The following is a 26,007-nucleotide window of genomic DNA, read 5'->3' on the forward strand; positions in this document are numbered from 1 at the left end:
TTGAGCTGATTTATTTACTTGGAGGTTTTCCATGAAAGTACAAATAGACCCGGGCTTCTAAAACGGTGTGGTGCCAAACCTGCAGGCCTGGCCATTCCTAAATGTGCATTTCCTCGAGTTAGTGGTTAAGAAAATGGTCCCTCATAGTGAACAGAAATTCTCTATCAGGTGGCTGATTGCAGTTCTTGTTCCTTCTTGTTCCAGTGAGCACAAATCTGGATTCTCTTTGAGAATCTTCCTGAAAATGCCTCTCTTCCACTCCATTGGTTTTTTTGCTATTACTCTTCCACAGCTTGACCCAGTGCAATTGCACGAAGAGCAAATTGTTAGGGGAATGTTGGGCTGAATGAACCATTTCCAGAACCATTTTCTTTTTCTTTCTGTCAGGTCAAGTCTGAAAATCTCAAAAAATTTCCATCAGCCCCCCTGCTGCAGCCCTGGCAAGAGGAGCCTGTAGGATGTGACGGGCCTGGGAATGAGGGCTGGTTCAGGCCCCTTCGGTCTGTCACCTCCAGCAGAGCTTGGGGCAAGGAAATCAGGAGCCAGAGCTCCTGGAGAAATGGAACTGAACTCCATAAACTCATTTCATGTTACTCCTCACATGACTGCTAAATAAAACATGTCATTTGCAGCGTTTCCAACAGAGACAGGGAAGTGCAGGAGTTGGTTCTGCTTCTTCTCAGAACCCAGCACTGGCATGCCCAACCCGTTCCATGAAAAATGAACCCAGCCACAGCAAGGCTCCAGTTTGATCCCTGCAGCAATGGAATGAGTTTGCTTGGCCACAGCAGCTGAATTCTTGGGATTGGGGCAGGATTTGTACGGGGACACAGCTGGAATACCACACCCAGCCATGTCCAGAGTGCTGCTTTGCACAAGGCCAGGCCTCTCCACACTCTGCACTTTAATGGAATTGGAAAAGCAGATGCACAAGAGATCCTGGGAATTCCCCCACAGCTCTGCCTGACCCGAGGGAATGTGCCACAAGTGTGGCAAAACCTCTGCTTGGCCCTAAAACAGGAGGGAGGGCTGAAAATGCTCAGGCAACGCCACACACACGGCAGCAAAACTCAGCTTATCCGTCCACACACCCCCCACACCTCATTCCCACTCTGTATTCCAGTTCCTTTCTCCCATTTCGGGTTGTTTGGGATTCTGTGCCTCATTCCCTGACGCTCCTTGGGGACTGGTTGAAGGCGATGATGGCGTATTCCACATGTTGGGGGTTCCTGTGAGCCTGACTCGGCTCCACGTTGCAGTAAAGAGGATCCTCGGGGCTGGGGTGGGATTGCTCATCCAGGTGGATGTATGCTGGCCCTTTGCTGTCTTCCTGAGAGCCTTCCCTCCTCCCAGTGCTGCCAGGCTGGGAAAAGAAAGGGAAAGCACTCCTTAGCATGAGTCAGTGCCAGGCGACAGCTGCTGCCAAGGAGAACGAGATTTTCCCACAAGGAAAGGAGAAACCATGTCAAAATTTGCCTTTGGTCCTGACAGAGGTGAAAGAACAGAGAATTCTTTTCGTCACCACCTCTCCTGGATACAGGTGACAACCTCATGCTCTGACCCTGCTTGCTGCTCCTTCTCAGGGGTTCCTAGAATTCGCTCCACTGGGTTTGTTCCTACTGGAGCTTTCTTGCATTAATTACCCCCCTCTCTCTCCAGCTAGGAATATTCCTCTCTCTGCTGACATTAAACACCATTTCTCTCCTGTTTATAACCAAACTGAGCTCCAAAGTCCTCACCAGCTGGGTCTGACAGCTCCTCCCAGACTGTTGGTCAGGGATTTGGCACCGTGTGGGAAATGTTTCACTTTCCTTACCTGTGCTGTGCCCTCTGGTCTGTCACTGGTGTCCTCTGCTTCTCTGTTACCTTTGGAATGAGGCAAAATCAGAGGGTTTAGATGTAGAGGAACCCATGAAAGCTCTGTGCCTGAGGAGGTTTGGCAGGGCTGTGGGACTGCCCAGTGATGGGATGTGCCTCTGTCTGGGCCTGGGGAACGCTTTGCTCTCTTTACTCCTGCTCTGAGGTGTTTGCACCCCTGTGCAGGCTCTGGAGGAACCTGGGCTCGATTTATGGTGAGGGGAGGCAGAGAGCAGCCTGCCTTGAGGCCTCCCTGACCTCCCCAGGGCACTGGCAAGGAGCTCCCCTGCTGGAACCAGGGCACTGAGAATTCCAGCCTTTCTGTGCTGAGAGCCGCTGACCCCCAGCCAAACACTGCACTGACCTGAGGCCATGGAGCAGCTCCCAAAATTGAGTGACAGCACTGGGATTGTGGGTGTGGGGTTTGGATAGAAGTGTGTGATATCACAGGGCGCATAACTGAGAGTTTAAGGGTTTAGAATATAGTAATATATATAAAGCAAGATGGAGGAATTAGGGAGGAGGCCAGTCCTTCCTTTAATGCCTTTCTTCTGATCTCTGCCCAGCTGGTAAGATTTGGCATGTCTCCTGAAGGATCTTTTGTACTATTATTTGAGATGACTCCTAGAACAGGAGGAAACAGGACTAACTCTCTGTTTGTATTCTGCGGGTTTGTGTCCTGCACAGATGCTCCTTCTTCAGGCTTCGAGGCTGCATCCCCTCACCTGGGGAAGGCCCTGCCTGGGACAACCCCAGCCCCACGTACCTGTCCTCCCCAGGAGCTTGTAGTGCCTGACACCCAGCGCTGCGGAGGTGACGAGGGCCAGGAGGAGCAGGATGAGCAGCACCACGGTCAGGACGAGGAAGGTGTTCCCACCGGAGCTGGAGGAGAGGGAGGAGTTGCCAGTGTGGGATGGTTCAAACAGCGACCAAAAGAGGGACAGGAGCAGGTTTTATGTGCTCAGTTCAAGCACTTGGGAGAAGGGTCTGGTTCTCCTGTAAGATCTCCTGCAAGATCTCCTGCAGATCCTGCAGGATCCTCCCTCTATGAGGCTGGGCAAGTCCCTGCTGATCCAGAAGGGAATAAGAAGCACTGGGGACCTTCCCTGGTTCCTGATTTTGATTTTTATACTTGGTTGTATCTTCTGAGCTTTTCCTAAACCTTACTCCAGGCTTTAGAAGCAAGCCACTGTTCAAAGCTCCGAGCACAATTCCAGGCTCTCTGGAGCAGGGATGGTTCTGCTCTTAGGTGCTGCTGTAGCATTGATGACAGCAGATGTACAGAGAGGGGAAAATCCTTTACATTTAACTAGTAAATGGGAATAATAGCAGCCAAGGACTGTCCCATTGTTAAATACTCAGGCAGGAGGGAGCAGAGTCGAGGCTGAGGGGCAGAATCTGGGGGTTCTGTTCATGTGAATTGCAGAGCCCAAAGAGAGAAGGATAAAGAAGTAGAGAGGCACCTGCAGAAGGCTGCGACATGATTTTAACAATCTTCCTCTTCCTTTGGAATTGGGTTTGGGGCAGGAGCTGGAGGAGGAGAGGCCACCTTTGGTGAGGATCCCGTCATATCCAATTCCTCTACAGGCAGGAGCCAGAGTTCCCAGGGCCCGCCTGCCCCAGGTGTACAACACAAATAACTTGTGTGTGCTCGGGCTCAGAGACTTTCTTAGGCCTTACCTGGGTTCTGGGCTGTCTCCGAAAAGAATTTCATTACTTCTGCTTTCAGGGTCTGAAAAACCTCCTGGAGGCAATGCTGCAATCACAGACATGAGGAGAGGAATGGTCGCTGTGGGGCTGCTCTGCATTCAGCAGTGAAACCTCTGCCCCTGCTGCTCCCGTGCCCAGGGCCCTGATCCCGTGAGTTCGTCCAGAGCATCCCAATGTCCCCTCTCATCGTCTGCACTGCTTGTTCTCAGTTCTGCAAGGGCCAGGCTGCAGCCTGGTGCCACTCTGCCATGACCAGGGGCCTCAGTGCCTTCCCTTACCATTAAAACATTGTCTGAAAGAGAACCCAGAAGTCACAGATCTGTAAAATCCAAGTCTAAAGTTGTCCCCTTGACAACCCAACGGAAGGCCTTTGAAAGCCAAAGGACGAATCACTCTAAAGGGGCTAAAAAGTCACTCTAAAGAACTGATATCAAACACTGAGTGACAGAAACCCTTCTCAGGACAGCCAAAGCTGCTCCCAGGTTAAGGAGGAGCAGCACAGCACCGCCGTGGATCTGCTCCCATCCCTGCTGCTATTCCACAGCACAAGAAGATGCCGAGCTGTGGGGTTTGGGCAGGCAAACACAGGCAAGGTGAGAAGTGGGGTAAGCTGAGCAGTACAGAAAGAGAGAACAGGGCAGGGAGTCTGGAATGTACAAACGTGTCCCGGCAGATCCATACCCACCCTTGGAAACCTTGAGCGTGATCTCCTCCATGCGGGACAGACCGGAGCTCTCCTGCAGCGCGCACCAGTACACGCCCGAGTCCTGCACCTGCAGCTGCTCCATGGTGACGGTGACAATGCCCTGCTGGGTGTCATCCTGGATCCTGACGCCTTCCTGAGCCGGGCTGTGTCCCACTGGAGGCTTTGTGCTGGTGGTGACCAGCACCTTACACATTTCCCCCTCTTCCTTTTTGCACCAGGCTTTGCTGACAGCCCTGTAGTTTTTGATCTTATAGTGACACTGGACAGAGACGTTGCCTGACTCCTCGGCTGTGCGCTGCTGGGTCTCTGGAAAACACCCGGGATGTGTGCTGAGACCCCAGAGTGGGATCCCACAGCACTGGAACACCCTGGAGCTGCATCCTCCACACATCCACCTTCACCTCCACCTCCCCAAGCAGAAGGGGACTGCACCCAGATTCTCCACACAGAGGTGTCATAAATTTGGGGGTCCTGCCCGCCTCCTCTGGTTCCCTCAGGGTGGGACACTCAGCCCATAGGGTCAGGAAGGGTTGGTGGCTGTGGGGTCAGAGCAAGAGCAGTGCCTGGCATTGGGGAGGCTCCCAGCAGCACCCAGTGGGAACCAGAGCAGGAGCGACCTGTCTGGCCCTGTGGGAATCAGTTGGGATGAACACGTGGGACTCACAGGAGCCTCCCCTGAGCCTCTGCTGGGAGCAGACACAGCACCAAGGGCCAAAGATCCTATGGATAAGTTGCCACTGTGTGTGCTGGAGGGATGGGCAGGGGGAGAGACGGGTGTCACCTGGGCTGAGACCTGCCCACATCCACACCTGGCTGCCAGGAGGGGGGCTCACTCTTGGGCAGTGAGAGTGCAGCAGGAACTCACTCTTGGACGCTGAGTGCAGCAGGAACCCACCCCTGGACGCTGAGAACATGGCAGGTACTCACTCTTGGACACAGAGAGCATGACGTCTGTTATCCGCTCAGAGCCCAGTGCACACCAGTACACACCAGAGTCCCAGCTCTGCAGCTTCTCCATGGTGACAGCGAGAATCCCTTCACTATTGTACTTGACCGATGCTCTGTCTTGCAGGGATTCCATCGCACTCTGCGTTGAAGATGTTTGTCTCTGCACCGGGACTACGCAGTCAGTCTGCTCCCTCCGGCACCAGGCCATGCCGTTCCTGTTCGGGCACTGCACTGACACAGTGTCCAGCTCCCACTTGAGCAGCTCTGTGAAACACCAAAGGTGGGCACTGCCCGGTCAGTGCTGGGCACACGGGCACCTGGGACAGACCATGCCCTGGGACAACTCCCACTCATCAGGGCAGGGGGGAGCTGGGAGCCAGCAGAACCAGCCAGGTCTGTGGGGCTCCTTCACGCCCTGTGGGGCAGGGAAAGCAGGGAGCGAGGCTGGGGAGGGGGCTGGGGGGATCAGGAATGATGTCGCTTCCTGACAAGTCTTGGCTTTGGGTGGGGTACAGGTACTCACCCTTGAAAACATTCAGTGAGATCGTCCTTCGAGGTACATGGGCATTTGGGTAAATAGCATAGATATATGTGCCTGAGTCCTCTGCCTTGAGGTCAGTCATGGTGATGGACACAGTCTTTTTAGTGGGGTCATCCTTTATTGTAGTTCTCCTGTCACTGGACTGCGAGCTGCGTCCGTGGGATGTTTGCGCTACTGTCTCATATCCTCTGTCTGTCAGGAGGCGCCAGTATTTTGTGTGCCAGTATTCAGTCTGTGCTGTATAAGGACACACGATATGCAGAGTGTTCCCTTCCAGTAGTTTCTGGGCTTCAGGGGTTTGGCCTTGGAGACCTGGAAGGATCAGATGAGGGAGAGGGGAGCTGATCACAGAACCACAGAACCACAGAACCACAGAATCACAGCATGACAGAATAACAGAATCAAAGAATCACACAAGCACAGAATCAAAGAATCACACAAGCACAGAATCAACAAGGTTGGAAAAGACTTTTGAGATCACCAAGTCCAACCCATGTCCTAACATCACCCTGTCACCCAGACCACGGCACTCAGTGCCACATCCAGTCTTTCCTTAAACACCTCCGGGGACGGTGACTCCATCACCCCCCAGGGCAGCCCCTTCCAGTGCCCAGTCACACTTTCTGTGAAGGTGCAGGGCTGCCCACAGCCTCTCGAGGGACGCAGGGAAACTCTGCCTCCAGCCTTTCCCCTGGTGGCTGGAAGAACTCCAAACCCCCAACCCCCTTCCCCGTGCTGAATTCACCTGCTTGGAAATGGGAAGGGCAGTGTTGGGATTTGGGCTGGGGGCTGCAGCTGTGGATTGAAGCCCACAGACAAGCACAGGGTGCGCCAGGTGCTGAGCCTCCCAGCCATGTGTGGCACGGTGTCTGCAGCTGTCCCCTCGTCCCTGCCGGGAGATGAGGGCCATCCCCTGCCCACACCAGAGCCAGGGGCTCTGTTGGGGTGCTGGGAAGGGGCAGAGGGAAGCAGCCAGGGCAGGGAAGCAGCTCCCTCGTGCCACGTCCCCAGCGATGCCAGCGGCTCCTGGCTGCGCTGGCTGCGGGTTCCTTCCCCAGCTCGCCACGTGCTGGGAGCTTTGTTCTCTCTGCAGGGCTGCTGAGGGACAGGAGGTGCCCTGGACACTGCCCTGAGCCAGCACTGCCATCAGAAGAGCTGAGCAGGGCCGGCGTGCTGGGAAAGGCCGACTGGGAGAGGCTCTGTGCTCCCAGCACGGATCATCCCGGCAACCCGGCGGAGCCGGGGCTGTGCGGTGGGAACTGGGGTGTGCGGTGGGAATTGGGGCTGCCCTTCCCTCCCACCCTGCAGCTGCCCAGGTCACAGCCCAGCTGGTGCTGGAGGAGCTCCCCGGGCAGCAGGAAGTGGGGAAGGTTGTCCCTGTCCCCAGGGACGCGCCGAGCCCTTCTCCTACCTGGGAAGCAGAGTGGCAGCAGGAACAGGGCTCTCAGCTCCATGGCCATGGTCAGGCCCCGGGAAGGGGCATCGCTGGGGGCTGCCCGGCGTGTCCTGTGCCAGTGTGGGTGCCCCGTGACCCCTTCTGCCTGGCAGTGACACAGCTGGGGGAAGTGCCAAGCTCTTGCCTCAAGCGGAAACACCTCCCCACGTTTTGTTATAACATGAATATGAAGATACTCTCAGGGTGCTTTTGGGGAAGTGGCTGAGCTCAGAGCACGGCCTGTCCTGGTGACAAAGGCTGTCACTGTTCTTGCCTGGCTGGTGGCATTTGTTTTGTCACCTTCCTGTCCGCCCAGCCTGTGGGGAGGTCGACCCACCTGGCTCCTCTTCCTTCTGGTAGGTAGGAGAGAAATGTCTCAGGTTTTGGTGTCACATAAACTTCCCCGTAGCTGATTCTGCACCCAGGTTCTCTGCAGGGCTAACAGAGGGAATGGGGAACGGCTTCTGTCTCTTTTGCCCTCCTTTCCCTCAGCCTCTCTGAGGGACTCTGCCTCCTGCAGATCCACACGATGCCAGTGCTCCAGGCAAATCCTCCCGTGGAATCCTCCAGGTCGGTCCTGGAGCTGCTGTGAGTGCACCCCACAACCTAATTCCCCTTTGGTGACAGCTGTCCCAGCTCCGGGGGGGACTCCCTCGTGATCTTCCGCACCTGGGGCTGTCCCAAACAGCTGCTCTGGGAAGCAGCAGCAGGGTCAGGCCTCGAGGCCAATCCTCTCCGGCCTTTCTCTGGGTGCTGTAAGGATGCTGGAGAAACCCGTGCTCCGCTCTGCTCCCAGACACCGCGTGCTGCCCGCGCTGGGAATGGTGTCCCTCATCAGCAGGACTTGGCTGAGCCCCTTCTGCCTCCCCCTCACCTCCCCGTGTCCTTCCCTGCCCTTGAAGGCAGCGAGAGCAGAGCAGGGAGCTGCAGTGCCAGCACGACGTCCCCTGGGCCGCTACCTGCCCCGCTCCAGCAGAGCGGCACACACACACTCCACCGACACCCCGGCTTGCAAATAATTTCCAATTATATGAATAAGCAGCTTATTAACAATACATTCTGGCTAATCATTTTGTGCTAGATATCTCCGCATTGTCTTGTCCCCAAATCCCTCTCTCATCAGGCACTTGATGCGCGGTAACGAGAAGGGGGAACACGCTCGGGCTCCGGCGAACAAATCCCAGGAGTCTGCAATTAGTTCGGTTGCTGCAACCGGTTGCCTCCAAACTGAGCCAAGAGCTGCTCCTCAGCCCTTCCCACGGCGTTTGCTGCACCCGTGGGAGGTCCTGGCCGAGGGGAGAGGCTCTGTGGGGCAGGACAGGCCGCGAGGAGACGCCTGCCCAGGGCCTGGCATCTCGCAGCAGCGGGAATGTAATGAAGTTGGTCCTTCTGCCGCATCTCCGACAGAGGATCGATATGATTTTAATTATAGAATCGCAGGAAAGAAGATGAATGTTCTCTCAGGAGGTCGCTTAATCCGGGCCAGTGACACAGCAGGATCAGGCCTGTCCGTGGCATTGCTAGAGACCTCTTTAACCAGTTGAGGTTGCAGCGTTCTCCTGTTCCAGTGCTGCACCAGCCCCACCTGAACGCTCCTCCCAGCTCTGCTTCTCCCTGCTCTTTATTACCCTGCTCCACTTTAATGCCGTTGTACCTGCTGTGACCTCGCAGATCAGATCATTCCCATTCTCCATTCCCATTCTCCATTCCTCCCTTCAGTCCTCGCACTCCAGACCGACTCCAGACTCTAGCATCCCAAATATTCTGATTTTCCCTCCTCAGCTGTGTTCCTCAGATCATCTCCCCCCCTTTCTCTGAACTGTATTATCAATCCACCTCTTCCCTGACTGTCTCCTTGGATTCCCCAAAGCTCCGTTGGAGCTCAAGGATGGAGCCATCCCCTTCCTGCTGCCTTCCTGGAAACCCTGCAATTACAGCTGATTGCCGTTGATTGGCTCTGGCTGCTGTCGCACCCACAGAAGTTTCTCTGCGTTAGACTTTATGAAAATATCGGGGTTTGGGCGGGGGGGCGTTAGGGGTTTGGGGCGGTTTTAGGGTTTTGGGGGGATTTTGAGGTTTTGGGAGGATTTTGAGGTTTTTGGAGCAGATGAGGCTGCAGTTGCGAGGCGAGGCCGCCAGGGGGCGCAGGAGGCTCAGGAATGAGCCCAGGTGACACCGAGCCCCCAGTGCCACCCTGCCATGGGAGGGACACCTGCCACCGCCCCCAGTGCCACCCTGCCATGGGAGGGACACCTGCCACCGCCCCCAGTGCCACCCTGCCATGGGAGGGACACCTGCCACAGCCCCCAGTGCCACCCTGCCATGGGAGGGACACCTGCCACAGCCCCCAGTGCCACCCTGCCATGGGAGGGACACCTGCCACCGCCCCCAGTGCCACCCTGCCACAGCCCCCAGTGCCACCCTGCCATGGGAGGGACACCTGCCACAGCCCCCAGTGCCACCCTGCCATGGGAGGGACACCTGCCACAGCCCCCAGTGCCACCCTGCCATGGGAGGGACATCTGCCACAGCCCCCAGTGCCACCCTGCCATGGGAGGGACACCTGCCACAGCACCCAGTGCCACCCTGCCACAGCCCCCAGTGCCACCCTGCCATGGGAGGGACACCTGCCACAGCGCCCAGTGCCACCCGTGCCACGGCAGGGACATCTCCCACAGCCCAGGTGGCTCCAAGCTTTGTCCAGCGTGGCCTGGGACACCTCCAGGGCTCCAGGGGCGGCCCCAGCCCCTGTCACACTCTCAGTGTCGGTGTGACACTCATGTGGCTTTGCGACACTCCCCGTGCTCCACGTGAGCACGAGCGGCTCTGTCCCTGTCACCTGCTCCCTGCAGGGAGGTCCCCAGACACCGCAGCTGCCCACCTGAGCCCGGCTCATCCACGCTGCAAAGTTCGGAGAGGAGGTGGATGGGAATCCCTGTGGGACACCAGAGCAGCTGTGGCTGCCCCTGGATCCCTGGAAATGCCCGAGGCCAGGTTGGACGGGGCTTGGAGCGCCCTGGGATGGTGGAAGTGTCCCTGCTCACGGCAGGGGTGGCACTGGGTGATCTTTCACATCCCTTCCAACCCAAACCTTCCCACGATTCAAAGATATCCTTGCCTCACCTGCAGCAGGTTTCAACAAACGCTTCTTCCCAAAAGACTGCAGGCTCAACACCTGACTGCTCAGCTGGTGGAGCCCACCAGGCCGTCCCTGACACATCACCACGAGCTGCAGCCTCAGCACACCGACACAGAGCAGCCCCTCGCCCTCAGCCAGGGACCAGAGGCCGCGGGGAATCCATCCCAAACAACCCCAGGAACGGAGGATGGGGGAGAAGGGAGGGACTCTGGGAATGAAGTGGTAAAAGATGGCTCAGGAAAGAGCAGGAGCAGTGAGAGGGAAGCAGGGCAGGGGGAGGCCGGCAAAGCTGGGACCCCCAGGCTGGGTGTGGAGGAGCTGCCGGACCCTCGGAGAGCCGGACACGGGCTGAGGGCTCGGCTCTGGAGGAGAAGAGGCCCCACAGCAGCAGCTTAGTGAGAGGCCTGGTGTTTGGTCTGTTCCACATCAATGGGGCGTCCAGCTGCGGCTGAGGATGAAAGCAAGCGAGAGAGAGAGGATTAAAGGCTCCCAGGGTCTCCTCTAACCCGCCTAAGACTCGCCAAGAGGGCAGTGTGCGGCTTCGGGAAGGCTTCTTCATATGGAAAATATTATGGGAGGGAGAGAAAGAGGAGGGGGAAGGGAGCAGGGAGAGAGGGAGATTGTCCAGAGAGCGCTGGGGCAGGACTGACCACTGAAAGGTTTTGGAGGCTCGGCCCGAGCCACAAGAGAAAGTGCTGAGCGCTGCTGGTGGGGCACAGGTGAGATGAGTTTGGGAGGCCTGGAGGAGGGAGAGACACGAAAAGAAAGGGATGAAAGGAGAGGGAAAGTGGAGAACGGGAGCCAAAGGGAGGAGAGAGGGGAGAGCTGGCGAAAGGGAAGGCGGTGAAAGGCGGGCTGGGGGCTGGCAGGGGGTCACAGGCGGCTCCCTGCTGCGGTGGCCAGGTGGCCACCTCATTCCATTCCTCATGGAACGAGTGATTTTAACGGGAGAAATCACTTCTCCCTCCTCCCTAGAAATTCTTTCCCGGACCAGTTGAGGAAGGGCTGCTTGAGTTTGCTTTCCAGAGGAAAGCACCCCATTCGGATGCTTTCTCCCAAATTTCCCCCAAACCGCCGCCTGCTGCTCTGCTCCCAGGAACATTCCGAGGATGGGGAACAAATTTCCACCAGGAGCCAATGGTTCTGCGCCGAGCACCAGCGGGTTTGCAGCGCGAGGTTTCCTGCAGCCGGGCCGGGGGGGTGTGGAGCCCTCCCGGGAGTTAACACCCGGCCCTGCTCATGGCCACGACGAGTGACCTTTCCTGCCTCCTGTTCTGCCTGCCACCGTTTCCCTGCTCCCGTCCCTGGGATTTTCTGCTTCCCCCACATGTGGCATCGCCGGCCTCCTCCCCCAGCACCTCCCACGGCTGAGATCTCCCTGGCATCCACGGGCTCCCACCGCACTCCCCTCCTTGATTTATCCCGAATGACCTTCCTCGCCCTCACTCCCAGGAGTGTGAGCACGCAGGGGGAGGGCAGGCTGCCCCTCCCTCGCTGTCCTGCTCTGCCCACACCAGCCTGCGTGTCCAGCACCCCAACCTGCGGCCGTTCCCTGCACACCGGGGTCTGGGATATTGCAAGATTTGGGTTGGAAAACACAGCTTTTCCAGTTCCATCCCACCATCCCCGACTGCTCCAGCCTGGCCTTGGACACTTCCAGGGATCCAAGGGCAGCCAGAGCCGCTCTGGGCACCCTGTGCCAGGGTCTGCCCACCCTCACAAGGAGAAATTTCCAGCCTGGCCTGGGTTGCCGTGTTCTTGGCCATCGCTGCAGGAGCAGAAGACAATCCAGATGATCCAAAAATTCAAAATGCAGAGCTGGGAGCTGTGCCTTGACCCCCCAGCATGGATACACCTGCCAGGTGAGGGGATTTCTATGACCACAAATGTCCTGGTGCCTTGTGACTCCTCACGGAACGAGTGATTTATAACAGGGGAGAAATCGTTTCTCCCTCCTCCCTAGAAAACACTTCTCAATCTCTGCTCCAGGGTCTGAGGAGTTTCAGATGAAAGTCTCAAGGTCTGAAGTGTCAGGGGAGCAGCCAACCCCAAAGGTGCTGCGGGATTTTGGGACAGCAGCTCAGCTCTGATCCCGTTCGGGCACTCGGCTGGACCCACCCCCGCTCCCCGACATCCCAAAGCTGAGTCCCTTCCACACTTTCCCTAAATCGTTGGCAAAGCGTTTTGCCCCCTTCCCTCGCCCAGCAGGGAAGAAATCCCTTTGCCCCCAGTCTGGAAATCTGCCTTCCTGTCCCTCCCTTCCTGGGGAGCCGGCGTGGATGCGGTGCTGCCGGCTTGCCTGTCTGAGCTGCTTAGTTAAGAATAATAAACAAATTCCTAAATGGAAGGATATTCTTTAAACCTGCCTTGTGCTGCCTGCCAGGGAATGCAGAGCCCACCTCCTGTCCCCCTGCAGCCCCGGCTCCAGGCTCTCCTGAAACCTGAGCTGCTCTGCTTGGAGCTGCACCGTGGCCTCTGCGTGCACCTTCCCCCCTGACCCCGTCTGGATTCTCCTGTCCTTTTCCTGACACGCTCCCAGCCAGCTCCTGGCTCACACTCACAGCTGGGCACACCATGGGTTCACACGGGGAATCACGGAATCGTGGAAGGGGTTGGGTTGGAGGGACCTCAAAGCCCATCCAGTGCCACCCCTGCCGTGGCAGCGACACCTTCCACCATCCCAGGGTGATCCAAGCCTGTCCAGCCTGGCCTTGGACACTTCCAGGGAGCTAGGGGCATCCAGAGCTTCTCTGGGAATTCTGTGCCAGGGCCTCCCCAGCCTCACAGGGAACAATTCCTTCCCAACATCCCATGTGACCCTGCCCTCTGTCCCACTGTCCCACTGTCCCACTGTCCCACTGTCCCACTGTCCCACTGTCCCACTGTCCCATTGTCCTTTTCCCTTGTCAGAAGTCCCTCTGAAGCACAGCCCTTTCCCGAGCTCCCCTCTTCTCCTTCCCCACTCCGCTCCCTGCAGCTCCTCCGACACAGGGATGTCTTTCCCTTCCTCCCCGTGTTGCCCCTGCACCTTTTACTGATGAAAAGATCTCTTTTATTGGGATATTTTTCCACCTTGTCCTGCTCCTTCCCCCACCCAGCCCTCACAGCTTCCCGTCTCTCCTTCTTGGTGGCCCATTTTCCTCATCCCGGCACTCCCAGCCTGCAGGAAGCCGATGTCAGTTGGAGGCTGAGCAGTCCCCGGGACCCTCTGGCCCTGCCACACTTTTCAACCCACTTCTCATTTTTCTTCTTCTCCTCCTGTAATTTATTGTTTTCGGCTCTCCTCCTCCTCAGTTCCAGCTGAAGGGAACTCATCCCCTGCCTCTTCCCTCTGTTTTCATCTTGAGAAACGGGGAAAAACCCATTTTGCTCTTTCCCCAGCTCCAATTCCCCTTCCACCCCCACAGCCTCCCACCTCCCTTCCCAGCCCTGAAACCTTTCCCTGGTAGTGTTGCTGTAACTGTTCAATTAAAGGAGCAATTACAAAATCAATCAAACCAAACCAGAGCCGAGCACCGAGGGGGGCCTGGCTGGGGACAGGGACGGTGCCAGAGCCCGGGGGCAGCTCTGCTCCACTGCTGGGGACACCGAGGACAGGGTGGCCCTGGCACCACCAGCTTCAGAATTCCCCTCCTGAGAAAATCCTGGAAAAGCTGCTGGTTTGGATCAGCCGTTCCACGATTTTAGCAGGATAAATCCACACGTGAGCGGGTTTATCTGCGATTTCTCGGGGTTTCTCCTGCTGATTCCCTTTCCCCTTTGGATGGGTGTTCCCGGAATCAGTGTCCCCTTTGTCACACGCCGTCCTCTCCCCAGGTGACACTCACAGTGTCTCACTCCCCGCTGTCCCAGTCTCCTCGGAGCTCCATCCGGGATTTTCACTGCTGGAATTCCCTCCCAGCACCTGCAGCCCTCTTGGTGCTGTCACAGCCAGTCTGTCCCTGGCAGAGAGGGACAAATCCTCCCAAACTCACCCCAAACAAGGCAAGATGAGCTGGAAAATGGCTTGGATTAAGAGGAAGTTGTACAAAGCAGATGAGTTTGGGCTCATGTGTGGGCACAATCCTGGCAGCTTTCCCCAGAGAATCCAGCTTTGGCACAAGGATTTTTCCAAGGAGACTCAGATCCTGCTCCTGGCTACGCCAGGGAAACCCCCATCAGCTCCTCATCCCTGGAAAGGATTTTTAGGGATTTTTGGGATTTCCATTTGGGATGGAAAGGATGGGAAAGGCTTTGTTGTCTTCTTGGGAAGACATCCGTGAAAGGAACAGCTCCTGGGAGCCCTCTGCCTTGGGATGATCCATCAGGAGCACGCCTCGGTCTCACTGCTGGGTCCTGGCTCCGGATGCGAGGGAAGCGGGACTGGAGCCATTTAATGAGGAGCTCTGACCCCACACTCGGCCCTGATCCCGCACAGTCAGAGAAGCAGCATCCCAAAGGTTTATCATTCCTCTCAGAGCAGGAATCTGGCAGAATTCCTGGGGCAGGAGTCCAGTTTGGCTTGAGTAATCCCAAAAGCCCAATCACCCTGCGGGTCCCAGGGCTGTGCTGACTCTTCCCAGTGTGCCACGAGGGACAAATCCATTTGCCAGGATGCTTTAAGGAGATCCCCATCCCTGTTTTGGGGGGCTTTTTTTAAAGTTTGGTCACCCCTCCAGCTCACCAGAGGTTGGTATCTATTAAATATTGAAGATAAGCACACACCTTCCCCCCGTTCCCAAGCTCCCATATCTGACGTTCAGCGATGCTCCGAAACTCCTCGATTTCCCCACCCACCTGGAAACTCGGGATGAGGAGGGCTGGAAAGGCAGGAATTCGGCACAGGGGTGGGTTGGTTTTCCTGCCCCTTATCAGGCTGGTGCCAGGTTATCTTGGATTGTGCTGACACCATTCAGGGTGGATTTACTGGGCGTGCCCGCGGCCTTGGGGTTTGTATAAATCCAAGGAAATCAGGGGCTGTTTCCAAGCACTTTAAAGCCTGAAACATCAGCCCAGCTGTGCAGGTGATACAAGTCTGCAGGTGCTGCTGGATTGGCACTGTTTGATCTTCAACAAATTTGGGAAAATCCCCAAGGTTCTGCCCTTTGTCTCTCAGTCCTAAATAGATTTTAACTTTCACACAGGTCCCATCCCTGGCAGCCTTTGGTTGGAAGGATCAGCTGAGAGCCTGGATGAGATTCCCGTTTCTCCTGGGAGAGGAATCATTCTGGGGATGATCTCCAATGCCAGGTGGGACAGGGAGGGATGTTATTTCTCAAGCCTCTTGTCCCAAAGCCACAAATCCGTCACCCTCCCCTGGCTGTGCATTGAGGCACGGCTGGGAAGGAGCAGATCCCAGTTTAGGAGGGAGGAAAAACCCACGTGGCTCTTTGAACAAGCAGCAGACAAAGGCTCCAAACACTCTGCTGGGCTGGGAGATCCCAATTCCCATTCCCACTTTGCTGGGCTGGGCTGGAGGTGGATAATGGACCTGAGCACGCTCCCACTCCGTTTCTGGCAGGTGGGAAAACGCCGTCTCCAGGGAATTGACTCATGATCTGTGGGGGTCTCGCTCCTGACTCGCAGCAGGATGAATAATGGGAATTTTTTTTACAGTGAGGCCCTGGCACGGGTTGTCCCTGGAAGCTGTGGCTGCCCCTGGATCCCTGGGAGTGCCCAAGGCCGGGTTGGACATTGGGGCTTGGAGCACCCTGGGATGGTGGAAGTGTCCCTGCCCATGGGATAAAATGATTTTTAAGGTGCCAACCCATCCTGTGATCCCCAAAACACCCAAATCCTGTGCTCCCAGATCCCAGCACTCCCGGCTTTGCTCCCAGCCCGTGTCCCTGTGGAGTGACAGGGGTGTGTGGGGACACGGCCACGTGCCCGGGTGGTGGCACCGTGGCCGAGCCTCTGGCCATGTCCAGCCGCCCGTTTGCCATCTATATTTGGTCAAAAAATGACTGGGAATTGTTTGTTTGTGGCTCCTTGGAAACACCCCCCGTGGAAATGGCTCCTTTTGTTTGGTTACTTGGGAAAAATATTTTCCTCTCCTTCTTTTCTCTGTTTTGAAACACGAAGAAAGCCAAGCTTTAAAAAGCCCAGGAATATCCTGGAGTGTCACCAGGCTCCGGCTCTGCCCGTGGCCCCGCGGGCTCTGTCTGTCCCTGACGCTCTGCTCCACCTTCCTGCACATCCTGACAATGGAAACACCATTTAAATGTCCTCCAAGTTTCTCTTCCCATTGAAAGAGGGGATTTATTCTCCTTTTTTTTTTTTTTTTTTTAAATCAGAATTAATGTGATTCTAATGTGTTCCTTTTGATCTTCAGGGGATTTTTTACACTGATGATCCCTAATTTCGAAATTTTTTTTTTCCTCCCTCTCTCTCCTTTTTTTTTTTTTTTTTTTTTTTTTTGGGTTTTAATTGTTTTAAAAAGCTTCAGCGAAAAGGGGGAGAGAGAGAGAAAAAAAAAAAAAAAAGAAATCCATCCTCCTTCTTTGGCACATCTTTAACCTTTAAGTACCTCTGGAAAAAAAAAAATGTTTAAAATATATTATACATTTTTAAAGAGGGCGCGTTTGACAGGTCAGTCTCAAACCTCTCTCTCTTTCCTTGCGCTGTGTTGGAATAAGACAATTTTGCAGCTTGGATTTTTCTGACAGTTAAATTGCAATGTAGGCAGAGGGTGGAATAGGGATCCTGTCTCTTTAACTCTCGAACTAGACAAAGACTTTTCCCCTCTGAGAGCTGAGCCCGGGATCAGAACTGTCAGATGATCTCGTAGCACTTGGGAGAGTTTGCAAAGTCATAATTATATCTTTTAACCTGTCTTGCTCTTTGCAAAAGAAAGGTCCTATTATATTGAAATGAGATTATTAGCCATCAAATACTTTCTTTCTTGGGATTCTTCTTTCCTTAAAAAAAAAAAAATACATATATATATATTAAAAATTCAAATACCTTAACTACTTTGCAATTGAATTTTCATAAGATTTACTTTTTGCTAAATAAATGTTCGTGAGCAGCTGATTTTTTTTTCTGAAAGTGTTTTTAAAAGAGTGTTTTCAATATGCAGATGCAAAAAAAAAAAAAAAAAATCAGACTCAATGTCTGAAATGTCACCTGGATAATTAAAGGAAGGTAAAGTTTCAGAGCTCAGTTCAGGTTTTTTTTTGCTAACCCTGGTGCTTTTACTCATTTCAATGCCAAAAATATATTTTCCTCCAAAACCCAATCATTTTCACCCTTCCATTTTCTCTTTATTACTTTTTTTTTTCCCCCCTGTATTTTTTCTTCCTGAAAAAAACCCATGAAAATGAAACCCCAAATAACTGGAAAGGTTTGGTTTTTTTCTCAATCCCCACAGTTAAAATCCCCACACTTGCAGTGTCAGTGTGGGCTGGAACAAAAGAGGATGAGGGCTTTAAAGGAATCAAGGTGTCACCAAAATCGCAGGAAAATCCCATCCCGAATTCGAGGAAAAGCCTCTTCGAGGAGCTCATCCAGCTCCAGCTGGCACAACAGTTACACCCAGGCAAAATTCGAAATTTGACATTGGGAAGCGGCAGATACCTGGCCCATTTTAAAATAACTGGCTGAATAAGGATCGAAAGGACATAAAGCAGTTGAGATCCGTAGAAAATCTGATCCCAAGATCCCTGAAGCCAACGAGGATCCTTCCACCTGCTCCAGCACCCTTTGCTGGGAGGGACTGGTGGCTTTAATGGGGCGATTAAAGCGCTGTCATTCATGGCTGTGTAATTTAGATTGTGTCACCCTGTCCTTTATAAACTCCTTTTTCAGGCCTGGGTGCTGTTGTGGTTATAAAATCCCATCCTGAGATTAAATTCGGATCTAACAAAGAGCTCGTTCCTGGTGCAAGCTCCCGGGGCGACAGGAGCTCACTGCTGCTTTATGGGGATTTTTAAGGCATCACAAAATTAAATTTTTTTTAAAATGCTCTGTAGGGTCCTGCAGGTCTCCATCACTTCAGCAGTGTTGAGTAGTTTAAGACGAGGGGAACTGCTACCATGAGTAAAGTTACTCCCAGGTTATGTCTTTGCTCCTAGTCTGGTGTGTGTTTGGTGCACACCTCAGTTTGGAGTCTCCTTTTCTGTTGACCAAATTCTGCTTTTTTTAAATCCCAAAACCTAAGAACAAAGCCCATTCTTTAACCCCTGATTAACCAGAGAGGTGTCCTCACACACAGCCCAGGCGAGTGACAGACCAATCCCACCAAGCCCGTGTCACACCAGGCCCCGATTCGGAACCAAACCACCTCAGGAAAGGTTTTCTTCATGGAAAGAACATTTTTCAGGACAGGAAAGTTTGGGATTCACTGAGCTGCACATCAGCATCTGCTGAATATTCCAGAAACCAGGGCACCTGCTCAGGGTTTCTCTGTCTCCAGAGCTCCCTCCTGCTCCTTTGCTATTGAAACCTCTCCCGCCTCACCTGCTTTTAATACTCACAAACTAAACCTACTTGAGCCGGTTTCAAACTGAAACCACATATTTTTCCCTGGTTTATAGAACAAAACATCCAAGGAAATTACTGGACACACTCAGCAGGTGTTCTCTGTCCCTCCAGCTTTTGGTTTTCCTGCCGAAGCTGCAGCTCCGAGTTCAAGGCAGGAGCAAATGTCTGCTTTCACTCCTGCATTTTTTCCCTTCTATTTCTTTTCCAAGGGGATGACTTCAGAGCAGAGAGTGGCAGATATTCATGGAGTGCCTGCCTGAGCTGCCTTTAATTGTCCCTGCGTGCCGGGGAGCCAGGAGATAAGAGCAGAGAGCCACTTCAACCTGTGTGAATTGGCACTGGCCCCCTGGCTCACTGGAGCAGCCTCGGTTTGCGCCACCGAGGATCTGACTTGGAATTTCAAGGCTTTTCCAGTTGCTATCATAAATATCTCTTCTTTTTCTTGGCAATGGAGTAATCTAGAGATCGGTTCCAAAATATTAAAAGAAGCTGTTGGCAGATGTGTCTATTAGTTTGAGCTGGAGGATTTTGGCTTTTTTGGAGGTTCAGACGTGGTGTAGCCTGGAGGCTCCTGGACGTCCACAGTAGCTTTACCTTTGGCTGGGCTGTTGTTCCTGGAGGAATGGGATTTGTTGAGGTAGAGGAGAGCTTTAAATGAGAGATCTGGGAAATGGGGAACGGGAAGAATTCCAGAGCTGCTGCCTTGTCTCACGGATGACCCCAGTGGAGGCCTGAGTCCCGGGGATGAACGTGTGTCAGGCCATGTAAGCACGAGGTGATATCCAACTCCGCCTGGTTAAAACACAAACCCCAGCGCCTTTCCCAAGGGCAGACTCCTCTTTCTTCCAGCAGAAAACGCTCTCAGCTTCCTGGGAGCAGAATTCCTCGGCGTGGTTGTGCTGGAGAAGCCGGGCAGAGCCAGGCCTGTCGCTGCCGTGGCGTGGGGCTGGCACCGCTGTGTGTGTGGGTATAAACATGAGCCAGGTGTGCCCAAATCATCCAGGTGTGCCCAAACCAGCCAGGTGTGCCCAAACCATCCACGTGTGCCCAAACCAGCCAGGAGTACCCAAACCATCCACGTGTGCCCAAACCAGCCAGGTGTGCCAAACCAACCAGGTGTGCCAAAACCAGCCAGGTGTGCCAAAACCAGTCAAGTGTGCCCAAACCAGCCAGGTGTGCCCAAACCAGCCAGGTGTGCCAAAACCAGCCAGGAGTGCCCAAACCAACCAGGAGTGCCCAAACCAGCCAGGTGTGCCCAAACCAGCCAGGAGTGCCCAAACCATCCACGTGTGCCCAAACCAGCCAGGTGTGCCCAAACCAGCCAGGAGTGCCCAAACCAGCCAGGTGTGCCCAAACCAGCCACGTGTGCCCAAACCAGCCAGGTGTGCCCAAAACCAGCCAGGTGTGCCCAAACCAGCCAGGAGTGCCAAAACCAGCCACGTGTGCCCAAACCATCCAGGTGTGCCAAGCCCAGCACACCCTGGCTGTGCTGTGCCGGGGCCGTGCTCCTCCGCAGCCTCTCCAGAGTGATCCGTGATCCCCTCCTGCTTCCAGGGGGATGTGGAAGCTGCCGTGTTTGCTCTCCTTTGGCAGCCCTTGAGGGCTTCCTCGAAGTTGAGAGTGGCTTTGCAGAGCAGGGCTGGGAAAAAAAACGAGGCTGTGTTTTGGAGAAAGGAGGTCTCGGTTGGTGGAGCTCACCCCAGAGGGGCCCACGCGTGTCCTGCTGATCCTGTCTTCAGCCTGGGCTCACATCACCGACACAAATCAAGGTGACACTCTGTATGAATTCCCAGCTGGAGCTGAAATTGCCTGGATTTTATAATTCGGCGCTGGGACTCATCCAGGAAAAACATCAAAGCCTTGTGCTCCATCACTGGTGCTGAGTTACAGTGACTTTGGGGGCTCAGCTGACCACGCTCCCTGGAAAGCAGAGCAGGGCACGAACGCCCACGTGCTGCTCTCTTGGATTGTGCCAGCCAGGAACCAAAGCCAAAATCCCAGTGCTCCTTGTGGTGTCACCTTTCCTGATGGGAATCACTGTGTGTGGGAGCAGCAGCTCCTGTGAGGGGAGCAAGGACCGCCTGTGGGCATCATTCCCCTTGTCACATCTCCGTGGTGGCCCGGTGTGGGCCCAGAGAGCAGCACAGGCAGGATTTGCGTTGGTGTGGCCTTTTTGGGCAATACCAGCTCCCCAAACTTTGCTAAGTGGAGCATTTTTCCGAAAGCAGCTCCGTTTCTTGCTGCCAAGACAGTCCTATCACCTCCAGATACTCAGCACTTTCCGGGCTGGATCAATGGGCAATTGTTCCAGAAGCACATGGAACTCCCCCAGCCAGCCTCTCTCCTTCTGTTGTCTCGTGTTTTCGTTGGGGTTTTTTTTTGGTTTTTTTTCCCCCGAAAATTTTATTTCAACCTTTAACAAAACCCCCAGAGATCCCAGCAAAAAATAGCACGAATAAGAAAACAAATTCTATCATAATTTTTCTCCAGGCCAGGGAAATAATTGCCCGGCGTGCTCTGCTCCTCCTTCCCAGCCCCAGGAAGGTTTTACGAGCTGGAGCAGCCGCTCTCTCAGGAGGTGCTTGAGAGGGAAAGGAGCCCGCGAAGCCGGGGCCGTGTTTTCCATCTGCTGTTTCCCTGTGGAAGCCAGGCCGCGGCTCAGCCCAGCCCAGGCGGTGACAAACCCCTCGGATCGTGGTCAGGGAGCTGAGCTGACGCCTGGTCCCGCCGCAGTGACCGTTCCAGGGGGGCTGGACGCGCCTCCATCCCGCGGTTCGGTTTTCCAGGCCCCGCACAATAATCACCTCTTAACTCCCCCCCTCCCTCCTCGGCTCTCGGCGCTGAGCAACAGCAGACGGGAGATTTCATGTGCCATAAATATTTAGATTGTGCCTGTGTGTTTATAACACTTGCTCGGGGTGGGACTGGAGCAGCTCACACTCTGCAGCAACACCTGATGCCGGGGAAAGTTTTCCATCACCTCACGGGGACCGCGTTACCCAGATCCGCGGGGAGCTGGGTTGTCCTCCCCTGTCCTGCTGCTGGAAAACAGCAACAGGAACGACGTGAGGGGGATTTCATGGAGCTGCTGCCCCAGAGGAGCCGGGGGGGGGGAAAAGAAACGGTTGTGGCTGGGATGGAATAGGGAAATTTTTGCAGTGTTACCAGGGGAAACAGGCCCCAGCGGTTCCAGGCCTCGCCAACACGGAAGGGATCTTAAAGGGGATGGAATTGGGACAATTTGCAGTGTTATCGGGGAAACAGGTCCCCGTGTGCCCCAGAGGTTCCAACATGGAATCCCAACCTGGTCTGGGTTGGAAGGGACCTTCAATCCCATCTCATTCCACCCCCTGCCATGGGCACGGACCCCTTCCGCTATCCCAGCTTGCTCCAAGCCCCTCCGACCCGTCCCACGGCACGGCTCCCTGTAAAAGGTGGAATGACTAAAGGGATAACCTGAGGGCAGGTTCGAGGACGTGAAAGGGGATTTTTGGGAGCGCAGGAACAGCCCAGCTCCTCCATAAGGATGGGGCCAGGCTGCGCTGTGCTGGTGGCCCTGGGTGGGTTGGACTGGGCAGACTGGGCAGGTCCCGTGCCCAGCCCCGCACTCCCCAGCACCGGGGCTCTGAAGTGTGATGGAATTTTTGGGGCTTTAATAAATGTGTTCTTACGAATGTTTCTTTTGGGGAAAATATTTTTCTTTTGTTTCTCTGCGTAGCCTCTTTAGGACTTGCTGTGGAAATGCAGCCAATACTTTGAGCTCTGGCTCTTTTTTTCCCCCCTGTCCTGTGCTTTTTTTTTTTTTTTCCCTCTCTTTTTTGGTGGATTTTTTTGTTTTTTGGGTTTTGGGGTTTTTTGGGGTTTTTTTTTTTGAGAAGAAATAAATCTCAGGTTTTAGTCCCTTCCCTTGCTGCTATTCCATCTACCTGGATTCTGTTCTGTGGATTTAGAAACAGGAAAAATGACTCCATGGCAAACCTGGGAAGGGTTTTCCTCCCTGGGCAGGAGGTTTGGTTTTCAGTCTTTGCTCCAACCTTTTTCCTGGAGCCTTTAATGCTTATCATGGTCAGAGATAAGACATCACCTAAGATGGATAATAAGGGATGCCCAGTTTAGAGACTGTTGGTCCCTCTTTAAATTTTGAGTTTGGTGCAGTGAGGACTGGAATGAAGAAGGAAAAAAAAAAAAACCAATCAGAGAAAAAGAGTGAGAAAACCCTTCCTCATCTTGTTTTAGAATCAGCAGATGGAAAGGAAACATAAACTCAATTTTATGTGGATTATAAGGCACCTATAAAGAGTCATATGAACTGAGACACTTGGCTCTGGTACCCCAGTGATACCTATGGAACAATATGTGAAACCTATTACACTCTCCTGGCCGCATGCGTGTGTATATATTTATATATATGGACAGAGAATGAGCGAGGGGGACGGAATATGGGGCCTTTATTTTTATTGGCTTCTGCGAAGAATAAATTACACAGCGAGGGCAAGGTTAAATTATTGTAAATGTCTGTATGAAAGGCATCACTTAATTATTAACAGTCTGCTACAAATAAAAGGTACAGATGCTAAAATGGCCTGACCTGCTGGACTGGGGGGGGTTGTTTAAAGTTGGTGCTGAGGCCCGCAGCTGACTTGTTCTGTCAGACAGGCTGGAAAAAGAGGCAGGGTAAGGTTTCACTGCAGGGTGGCTTCGAGCCCTCTTTGCCAGATGGCAAGAGAAGGCTTGGAAAATGGGGCAGGGGGAGGTGGGAGCATTCTGAAATCAAGGGGAGACCCCTGCGAGGAGAGACGATGCTTGGAACCACCTGGATGGGGAAAAGATGGAAGCTCCAGGATTGGAACCCCCTGTAAATCTTGTCTCGCAGTTCCTCTCCCTCAGAGGGGAAATCCGCAGTGGGTATGAGTTTCTTAGAGTGGAATTAGGAAACTCACCCCTGTCCCAGGTAGGAAAAGGTCAGAACCCCTTTAAAGAGGGGGCTGCACCTCCCTGAGCAGTCTGCAAAAGACAAAACCATTCCAGCACGGAATTTTCACAGGGAAACTTGGAGGCTGCACCAAGTTGGGAGGGAAAAAAAAAAAATCAAACCTGAAACTCCACCAGTCTATAGGAATGAAAGAACTCTGTGGAAAGCTCTCCTTTGCACTCACCAAATTAAAGCTGCTTTTGGCAGGGAATGTCCGTGATTCCATGTTCAGCCTTGGGGCCAGACGGAATCCCCCGGAGCAGCTGGGCTCACCCCCTGTCCTCCTAGAGAGAGACATCCAGCCTTGTTTTAAGATCCCCAAATCCCTGAGAATTTGCTGCCTCCCCCCTCGCTAAGCCCTTCCAAAGGCTCCATGTGCCAACACCACCGTCTGCTCATGTGGAAAAGCAGGATGCCGAAGGAAACACTTGGTGTGAGCTCGATCCCGATGGATTTTGAAGCAGGTAGACACCTGAGGGGATGGGACAAAGAGGAGGAACCCAGATAATCTCCCTCCAGCGGTCTCTACACCCAGGTTTAGGTGCAGGGCATCCCCACCTCTGTCTTTGACACAGGGTTGTATAAAGCCACATCCCGTTATTGCCCTGAGCTTTCACCTCCTGACTTCCATAACACGAAGACACAACCAAAAATACGCCAATTTCATCTTCCATGTCACTGAAATTCCCATCAGTGGCTGTGTCTCTGCTTCCTCTTCATCCCCTTGGCTCTGGCTGCTCCCTGCAGGAACAGGCCTGGGGGCTCCTCAATGGGAGCGGGACGTCCTCGCCCTTGTTCGGGTTTGTGGAGAAGGTGTTGAAGAAATTACCCCAAAAAAGGGAATTTAGGTGTGGTTTCCCATCACCTCAGACTTCTCCATGAAGATTTGGAAATATGAGCCTTGAGCTGGGGAAATTTGAAGTCCAGGTGGAGACTGGTTGGATGGAATTAGTGACAGGTAAATTCTCCTCTCCGCAGGATCCCTCCCATCTCTGTGGATGTTTTCCCACAAAGCCCTCGATGACAGCAGAGCAGGAAAACACTTAACCCACTGCTTCTTTGACTTGTGGTGCTGTAGGAAAGAGGAGCAGAGGGTTTTCCCTGCTCCTGGCAGACAGGGATGGAATTCCTGCCGGGAAAAAGCCGCCTCCACAGGAGGTACATCTCGAACAAGGGGGAAGCGTGTCGTGACCAGGCTCCAACAGTAGCGCAGCCTGCTCCAGACCCCATGGGCTGCTGAGAATCCCGATCCCTCACATCTCATGGACTGCCTTGGCCCCTCTCCAAAGGCCCTTGGCAGCCGTTCAAGGCCTCGCAAGGTGCTGAACACGCCGACGTTCCTTTTGTCTCCGGCGTGTTCGTGTGTGGGGATGGATTACCCCAGCTTCCCTGCCGGAATGGGGCTGGGATTTGGCTGGAATAGCCGGCTAGAGCTGCAGGTGAAGGGTTTGTAAGGTGCCTTCACCTTGCCTGGGAGCTCCAGCTGTTTCCCCGAAGGTTTCTGATGGGCGATCTCGGCGGCTGTGGCGCGGCAGGGCTCTGGGGAGAGTTTTGGCAAAGCCTCAGGAATGTTGCTGAGATCAATCCAGAGCAGGACAGGGACGGAGATGTTGTTGGAAGCTCCTTTTGTGCAGCTGCCGAGTGGCCACTGCTTGGGGCTGTAGTTGCAAAAGGGATCCGTGGTGGTTGGCTGAATGGGGCGGAGGAATTTTTATTGTTGGGATTCAGTGGGAAGGGTGGGGAACAGCAGAACTGCCACCAGGAGCTGGGATGGGAAGGAGTCCTGGGAGATTCCGAGCTCTCCAAAGGTTTTGGAGCAGGGCAAGGACAGGGACAGGTGTGTGGGGAGGGGGGGCTGCTGTCCCATTCCCACACCCCCTTCTCCCAACCAGTCCTGAGGGGAGCAGTGGCTGGGGGTGAAGCTTCCAGAGGCTGTAAAACCCGGGATCTCCACGGAAAGGGAAAAAGTGACAGGGGGAAAAGCCAGGCTGGCCCCACCTCGCTCGCAGGGTCCGGCTGGAATGTGTTTGCTCTGGGGGGGGAGCGGTGCCGGTGTTGGGTTTGTAACGTGAACCCTCTGCAAATACCTCCGGGGCAGACAGGTCCCTTTCGGGCTGTGTTTATTTAATAAAGAGCCAGTGAAGTAACTGCAATTTCATTGTCAATTTACTAATGCGTTACAGTTATGTTTCTGAACCTCATTGTTTGGGCTCAGGAGCTCGCAGTGCCTGGCCAAAAC

The 26,007-nt window shown here is 54.2% G+C and overlaps 1 protein-coding gene across 1 annotated transcript; it reads right to left on the reverse strand.

Annotated features, from left to right (window-relative positions):
- Positions 1-747: 747 nt before the first annotated feature.
- Positions 748-7,417, reverse strand: LOC120762766 (uncharacterized). The gene is made up of 8 exons (XM_040085521.2): positions 7,174-7,417; positions 5,745-6,074; positions 5,201-5,485; positions 4,253-4,579; positions 3,538-3,613; positions 2,624-2,739; positions 1,817-1,866; positions 748-1,363 (listed from the first exon to the last, which is right to left on the reverse strand). The coding sequence occupies exons 1-8, from the start codon at positions 7,220-7,222 to the stop codon at positions 1,163-1,165; spliced, it is 1,434 nt and encodes a 477-aa protein (XP_039941455.1). The 5' UTR covers positions 7,223-7,417; the 3' UTR covers positions 748-1,162.
- Between the last annotated feature and the right edge of the window lie 18,590 nt (positions 7,418-26,007).

This window comes from Hirundo rustica, chromosome 24 (assembly GCF_015227805.2).
Source record: "Hirundo rustica isolate bHirRus1 chromosome 24, bHirRus1.pri.v3, whole genome shotgun sequence".
In the NCBI taxonomy this organism is placed as follows: domain Eukaryota; kingdom Metazoa; phylum Chordata; class Aves; order Passeriformes; family Hirundinidae; genus Hirundo; species Hirundo rustica.

Excerpts from the sequence above, each read along its gene's own strand:
- LOC120762766 (XM_040085521.2), bottom strand. The coding sequence starts at position 7,222 with ATGGCCATGGAGCTGAGAGCCCTGTTCCTGCTGCCACTCTGCTTCCCA. Across the intron at positions 5,486-5,744 it reads CTCACTGAATGTTTTCAAGG|AGCTGCTCAAGTGGGAGCTG; the intron begins GTGAGTACCTGT and ends GGTGTTTCACAG. Across the intron at positions 1,867-2,623 it reads CAAGCTCCTGGGGAGGACAG|GTAACAGAGAAGCAGAGGAC; the intron begins GTACGTGGGGCT and ends CTCATTCCAAAG.